This window comes from Pundamilia nyererei, unplaced genomic scaffold (assembly GCF_000239375.1).
Source record: "Pundamilia nyererei isolate P.nyererei 1_Seehausen unplaced genomic scaffold, PunNye1.0 scaffold00014, whole genome shotgun sequence".
In the NCBI taxonomy this organism is placed as follows: Eukaryota; Metazoa; Chordata; class Actinopteri; order Cichliformes; family Cichlidae; genus Pundamilia; species Pundamilia nyererei.
The window spans coordinates 2,201,321-2,209,135 of NW_005187415.1; the positions used below are offsets into that span (position 1 = coordinate 2,201,321).

Consider the following 7,815-nt stretch of genomic DNA (forward strand, 5'->3'; position numbering starts at 1 on the left):
GTGTGTGTGTGTGTGTGTGTGTGTGTGTGTGTGTGTGTGTGTGTGTGTGTGTGTGTGTTTAACCCCACAGCTGGAGCACTGTAACACAGTTGTCTTTGGTTAATATAAATAGTAATAATAATAATAATAATAATAATAATAATAATAATAATAATAATGAAGGAATGTGATTCACTGTGGTCTTGAAGGAATGCATCCTCGTTCACCAGTCAAGTATATGAAACATATTTCATAAATCCTTGTGCCAGAATAAACAGTGCCTTCATTTTTATGTTGTGGGGAATGTGATTTGTAACCACCAATAGTTCCAAGAATTTTTTGTTGGATTGTTTTTTTAAGAAATGAAATCTTTTAATTCCATTGATCTACCACCCGTGAGATACCTCACAGAACCTGATGATGTTTTGACTGTAAACACATCTCGAATTCATCTTTCAGAATTTTAACCGACTGTCACCGATTGTTTTCTTGCTACAGCGAGGTGCTGAGTTACACTATTAAGAGCTTACACATGTAGAAACCTGCAAATGATAAAGAGCTTTATCTTAACTGTACGCATGCAAGACAAGGGAGGAGAAAGAAGGAAAATGAAGCTTGTAAAGTTCAGGTCACTGAAAAAGAGTAAACATGTTGTGTTGACTATTCACCCTCCACCCAGATACATTTGCAGTTGTTTCCTCCTTGGGCTCCAGTAAATGATTAGATATATTTACCAAAGCATGTATCACTACCTCCTTTAACAAAAGCTCAGCAGAAGAGGCTTTGCAGGATGTAGCTTTGTAAAACTGTCTCCCAGTAGGTGAATCAGAGTGTCATTAACTGGCTGTCGTGTGTTTTCATTCTATGTGAACTGAAGAGCCTTTGAGATTAGAATTAGATCATCACAAATCAGATTTAAGTTTGATCACAGCCCCAGTAATGACCACAGCTGTAAGAGTACAGGACTCATTATAAACATCTGTATATTTCTGTTATTTTCACTCACTAAAAACAGCCAAATTGGCATATTAAGAAGTATTATTACACAAGTTCATCAGCAGCAGTGACTAATATCAGAAGTTAATATAGAACACAATAATATAAGCTGATAATGTGATTTTATCCTTGTTGATTCTTTTACCTGAGAGCACCTCATACATGTCTCCAGTCCTGGGCTTTCTCCTCCAGCTCCAGTCAGACACAAGCAGCAGTGGACCAGGAGCAAGCCAACCCACAGGATCATTTTACTGGCCAGGTGTGGACACTTTCTTCTTTCTGCTGTCCCTGTAATCTGTGCCTCTTCTTGTACTCTCTAATCTTTTCCCCTTTTTTTTCTTTTCCAGGTGGGGCTAAGTGATAAACTCAGATGTGGGCTTGATGTAGTTGAATGTTGAGGTTCTCTGGTTTGATGTGTCCTGGAAGTGATGATATCCAACATGTAGCGCGAACTAAAGGGCTCCAGCTGTTTTGTGTGGGAGGCGGGGCTCTCTGAATGAGAGCCAGTAGTGGTTTTCCTCTTCAGCAGCACTTTCCAAGATGTGATTTTTTTTGAAACAGTCCATGTCCTCACTGTACAAAACTTCTTTGGGACCTTTCTACTTACCTGTCACACTATAGTGAGCTGGAATTATGTGGAAATGGTACTGAAACCCAGTCACCAATCCTCTCACCCACACGCCAAAGTCCACATGCTGTGACAGGATTTACTGGAAAGGTGCAAAATTTCACATCCCTTTTTTTTTTTTTTGCATAATTTCTTCAATTCCTATTGTGTATTTCTGAAAAAAGAAGTTTCTAGAGGAAACCCCTTTACTGTGGTTGCAGCAGTCCCCTTTTACTGACTGGGTATTAATATTAGAAAAGGTAAAGCAGTTTGAGGACTATGGGAAGAGCTTGTTCTTAACATCTGACTGACCTCTTAAATACTTTCACTATATTTATGCTTTGTAATAATAACTCCTCATATTTCACTCCTGAGTGCATGAAATAGGCTTCCTCTTGGGTCAGCGTTGCTTTCCCTTATTTGGGCACAGTTCTCAGAATAAAAATGAACTTGGAAGCTCCACTCACGTACACTGCCATTTTTATTAGTCATTTATTTATCTTCCAGTTGTCTGAAAGGATGTGCTGGCATATTAAATCATTTACACATTGCACATTATTCTAGTCCTGTGACAAATGGATGTCTGCTTATCTGCTATTGAGTCCTCAAATTAGCTGAATTTCTGTATTGCTGAGGGCAACTACTATGATGTTGTCACTACACGCCTTACCTTTACATTTTAATTTCGATCATCTGTTAAATTTTATTTATTTATTTTAAGTTTCAAAGTATGAATTACACATGTTTTTGCATAGAATCTATTACGCCTACACACTTTTCAGGCCTCAAAACTCCTATAATGCTCTAACTCGGTGCAGTGAATCAAAAGTGACATGATAGCTTTTTCCCCTGAGGATGTACTCACCTTCTAGTTCTTACAGAGTTTCATAACAACTCAGTTAGATCAGAACATGCATGTTTCACAGAGGAGTCAGAGCTAGAGAATAAAGAAAGAGACTTGTTGAGGCAAACTTCCTGCTAATGTTAATACTGGGAAGGAGAAGAAATTACAGCTTTTCCAGCATATGCACGTTAATTCCTTGTTATCTGATAGCTCTAAGTGCAGTGAATCATAGTCCAGCTAAATATGGGTCAAGACAAGAGTTATACCTAACGTCTGGGAGAACAGCAGATCCTTTCTTTGTATTTTTACTGTAAGGTGTTGTCTTTCTTTTAAGTGCTGTGTTATAAAATAACTTCAAAGATTAAGGTCATCAAAATGTTGAGACGGTGAGACAATTAAAGCTGACTATACCTGACTTTTATCAGTTTTAACTTCTCTGACTCATGACTCACTGGGCTTAAAAACAAGCACTTTTATGGCACGAAGGCAAAACAACACGCTTTCCCCTTGGGGATAAAAACAATGAGTCCAGCCACACGTGACTCTAATAATAGATTATCAAGCTGCGTTGTGACAAGTATTGCGTTAAACTGGCCTGAGATGCGTAGGCGATCACCATCCAACACACCAAACTGAATGAAGTCAAATGAAGATACAAACAAGATTTGCTTGCAAATGGGGTAAAGCGGCTTTAAATGAGGGACAAAACAAAAGACAAAAAGTTAGTTTGCATACATCGTTTGAGCTTCCTTGATGAAAGTGTTGGTACCGTAACGCAAATCTGATGAAAGAAGAATGACAGAGCTGCGTTTAAGATCCATTTATTGGGAAATATGTCTTTACAACTCTCGTCATTGTTTGACAGGAGAGCCATAAAAGACTGAAGTGTTTCCTGACACTGCGAAAAAGCCATTCGGACTTCCATGGCTATCCATAAACTGGCCCATCTACTTTTGAGTAACAGCTCTATCTGCTGGGGTTTGGTGTGTATTACACCTGCAGTACCTCCTGCTGGGCCACGGAGGTACTGCAGGTGAGCCATTACTTACAGTTACATATTTATATACATGTTTGTCTTTATTTATATGAAAAGTGAATTAAAACTGGTCATAGGAGGTGCTTAATTTGTGATATGACTCATTACATACTTTTTCTAGCCCTTCCATTTCTTCTTTTGTCCTCCACTTTGATGCTTGCAATGTTTGCATAAAGATTTGTTGTTGTTGTTTTAATTTATTAATTGTCTCATTATAGTGGTTCATCCCTTGAGTTGCAGGCCTTTTTGAGTGGTTTTACAAAAAAAAAGGAAAGAAAGGGTCAAGTACAAAGACTGAACTGGGAATAAGTGCACTGTTAAAAAAATTAAATCCTAAAAAAAACCAGTAATATTCTGGCAGCTGGACGCCAAAATAATACTAGAAAATAACTGAAAATAACTTTCTCACAAAAATACGGTTATTTTCAGTAATGACAATACAGTTTGTTGCCCTAATTTTACATGGGATTTTGCCTTTTTCAAGTGCTTTTAAACATTAAATTAGGAACATTTTAATGTGATTAAACAATGAAATTACCTATAAACAAGGTCAATGAATGCGGCAATATGAATAATAATACATAAATGTACAGAAATATACAGTTAACAGTTGGTTTAAAGAATAATAATGGATTGCATTTATATAGCGCTTTTTGAGACCGTCAAAGCGCTTTACAATTCCACTATTTATTCACTCTCATATTCACACACTGGTGGAGGCAAGCTACAGTTGTAGCTACAGTTGTAGCCACAGCTGCACTGGGGCAGACTGATATCTCGCCATCGGCCCCTCCAGCCATCAATGACCGAGACTGTCCGAGCCGGGGATCGAACCAGCAACCTTCTGGTTACAAGAAGAACTGCCAAGTCTTGAGCCACGATCGCCCTAAATATTTGACGTAAAAAATCACAAAAAAAAAAAAAAACAACGCTTATAAGAATCATTTTATATATCTTTCTATAGCATTACATTTGAATTTAACAGTTCAATCTTTCAAATAACGGACAAATATTTATGAAATTATGATACATTTGTGAATGTATTTTAAAAATCTAAATATGCATATGTACAAAAACTATATTTAAAAAACAAGAAAATTATGTTTTATTACATTTACAGTGATTTTATGTTATTTTACATTTGAAATGTGAAATCACAGTCTATTTATGCAAATTCAATGACATTCTAGAAAAACAGTACAAAACTGTAAAATGCACAGTACAATACTTTTATATTACAATTTCTTTTTGTGTGGGAAAAAAAAGTGGCAAATATCCAAAGAAAAACCTTTGACAGCCTGGAGAGCTGTTACTCAAAATTATTTTTCTTCCTTGAAAGCAAAATATAAAAAATGAGGGGCTTGAGACTTTTGCACAATACCCAAGAGAATATGACAGAGACTGTAAGTAAATAACCAGTAAAAGTCAACTACATAATAGTCTCAGTAGTCTAAAACTCTAAAATATAGGCAATGAGAACACAGGAATGTCCCAGGGAAAGCAGCAGGGTACTCCAAACCAGTCCATCAGACTAACATCAGCTGTATCACTTAAAAAAGAAGAAAAAAAGAAAATGTCGTGAAATATTTAAACACATCAAGTTTATTGACCATTTTGGTTTAGTAACTAACATCTGTGCAGCAGACCTGAGGCTATGGACCTATTTGAAGAAGTGCCAAGAGATAAAAGTAGTAGGCTTGAACACAACTATTTAGGTTAGATAAGATAAGATACGATAACCATTATTAGTCCCACACGTGGGAAATTTGTTTTGTTACAGCAGAAAGTGGATAGTGCAAAGTTACATAGAAAAATTAGAAAAACACTGGAATAAGATAAAGAATAAGAATAAGATACTGTACACAATACAATAGAATAAAATAAAATACTATATACAATAGATTAAAATAGAATACAAATACTATATACAATTGAGTATAATACAACGATGCCAGAAAAGAGTATTGCACTTAGCGTTATTGCTATTACGCATGTATGGATGTGTGTGTTTGGTCAGTTGCAGTCTTTGTTGTGGAGTCTGACAGCAGTGGGGAGGAAAGACCTGCGAAATCTCTCCGTCCCACATCGTAAGTGCCGCAGCCTGCCACTGAAGGAGCTGCTCAGTGCTGTCAGAGTCTCCTGCATGGGGTTGGACATGTTGTCCAACAGGGATGAAAGCTTAGCCACCATTCTCCTGTCGCTCAATACCTCCTCTGGACCAGAGGGCATCCGAGAACAGAGCTGGCCCTCCGGATCAGCCTTTTCACTCTATTCCTGTCCTCAGCAGAGATGCTGCCCCCCCCAGCAGACCACACTGTAAAAAAATGGCTGAGGCCACCACAGAGTCATAGAAGGTCTTTAGGAGTGGGCCGTTCACTCCAAAAGACCTGAGTCTCTGCAGCAGGTACAGCCTGCTCTGCCCTTTTCTGTAGAGGGCGTCTGAATTATGAGTCCAGTCCTGTTTATTGTTCAGATGAACACCAAGGTACCTGTAGCTGTCCACCAGAGATGGGCAGTAATGCGTTACTGTAATCCGATTACTTTTTTCAAGTAACGAGTAAAGTAAGGGATTACTATTGCAAAAAAGGTAATTAGATTATGTTACTTTCCCGTAGGAACGCTGCGTTACTGCGTTACTAAAACCGGGATTTTTTTGCGAGAATGTCTCATGACAGTGACGTAAGCGATGGATAATATATCAAGTGTGCGGGAGAGAGTATGAGCGTGCAGCGTTTAAAGCGTGGAAGTACTGACCTTACCTTACTCTTAATGGGAAACACAGAGAAACTTGCTGATTCTTCAACTGACCGCGGCACACCTGCACCAGGTTAAACCTCCGCCTACCCTAGTCCTGCTTTACAGGTGAAAATAGAGCAACAGGACCGCTGAGTCTTTGACTTTATTTATTTTCTGCTGTGTTTTACTTGCATCTATTTGAAAGAGTGAGTGTAAACACAAATATATATATATTTTTTTTTTTATGTGCTGGAATGTGCAGAAAATAGGTTTAAATATTAAACAAATTTCTTCCAGTCAGAGAATGTTGCATATAATTACATTTTTGCTTGATGCATAAAGTTAAAAGATTAAAACTAATAAAACAAGTTTTAAAAAGAGACTTTTCCATTTGATTACATTTTATATGATGAATTATGCAGAAAAAGTAGAATTGGGCTGAAAGATCTATCGCTTTGTCACCTCTTCAGGTTGTAAATCGTGTTTTTAAAAAGTAACTAAGTAATTAATTACTTTTGAAAATAAGTAATCAGTAAAGTAATGGGATTACTTTTGGGGGGGAAGTAATTAGTTACTGATCATTTTTTTCAAGTAACTTGACCAACACTGCTGTCCACAGTCTCAATGTCCATACCTTGATTGTTTAGTGGTTTATTTCAGTCACATATCCATGTAGATGTGTGTAGACGTACATGCTTGTGTTCAAATAAACTTTTCTTTCATGTACCAAATCCTCACTTCTGGTTCAGCTTTAACTTTTGAACACCATGAACTCAAGCGTGCGGTGACACGATGGTTCATTCGTGGTTTACTCAAATTGCCCTTCAGGCAGCAGCACATCCCACAGCCAATCAAATTTCCACTGTACTTGACAGCTGGTCTACGGTACTTTCCAGGGAATTTATTAATGTTTTGTTCTGTGCCCCAAAAAATTCTAGAGAATATTATTCTTTGTCTGTATGATCTCTGGCAAAGGGCAGTTTTTTCTTGTGTTTTTACAGAACACCAAATGCTTTTTACTGGAATAAGATAAAATAATTGATATTAAAGTATTTTCTTTGCATAAATTTGACAACACTATGGTCTTGACAATACCGGTGTTATTCATCGTGTTTCGTGATTATTCAGTCACAGAAAGGTAAAACAGCAACATCAGGATGAAGGAACACAAGAAGCCGGAGTAGTACCAAGGGCTGAGAGAGGAGCTCAAGAAATTGTGGAGGGTGAAGGTAACAGTGGTCCGAGTGATAATCAGAGTGCTCGGTGCAGTGACCCCAAAGCTGGGGTCCAGCTTTAGACACCGGTCAGGAGAGTGCAGTCCTAGGAACAGCAAAGATACTGCCCAAGGCCCTCAAGCTTCCAGACCTCTGGTTCAGGACCTGAGCTTGAAGGATAAAGACAGCCCACAGGGGCAAGAGGGGAATTTTTAAAAACAGTAATACAGCTACCTTGTTGTGTCTTGTGATACAACATACATCACCCTTACTGCATGAGGGTGTCACCATGAGTATTGTTGTATATATTTATTACCAGCCGAGTTTGTGTGATTTCGCCTTCTAACTTGATGCAGCTCATTGCACCATTTTTTCAACATCTTTATATTTATCAGCACACTGT

At 37.9% G+C, this 7,815-nt stretch overlaps 1 protein-coding gene across 1 annotated transcript in view; it reads right to left on the minus strand.

Moving 5' to 3' along the window:
- Positions 1–1,427, minus strand: part of il17rel (interleukin 17 receptor E-like) — a 12,306-nt gene extending 10,879 nt beyond the window's left edge. The window contains exon 1 of the mRNA XM_005725135.1: positions 1,121–1,427. Coding sequence (XP_005725192.1) covers positions 1,121–1,222 — 102 coding nt within the window. The 5' untranslated portion in view covers positions 1,223–1,427. The remainder of the gene's footprint in view (positions 1–1,120) is intronic.
- Positions 1,428–7,815: the final 6,388 nt, after the last annotated feature.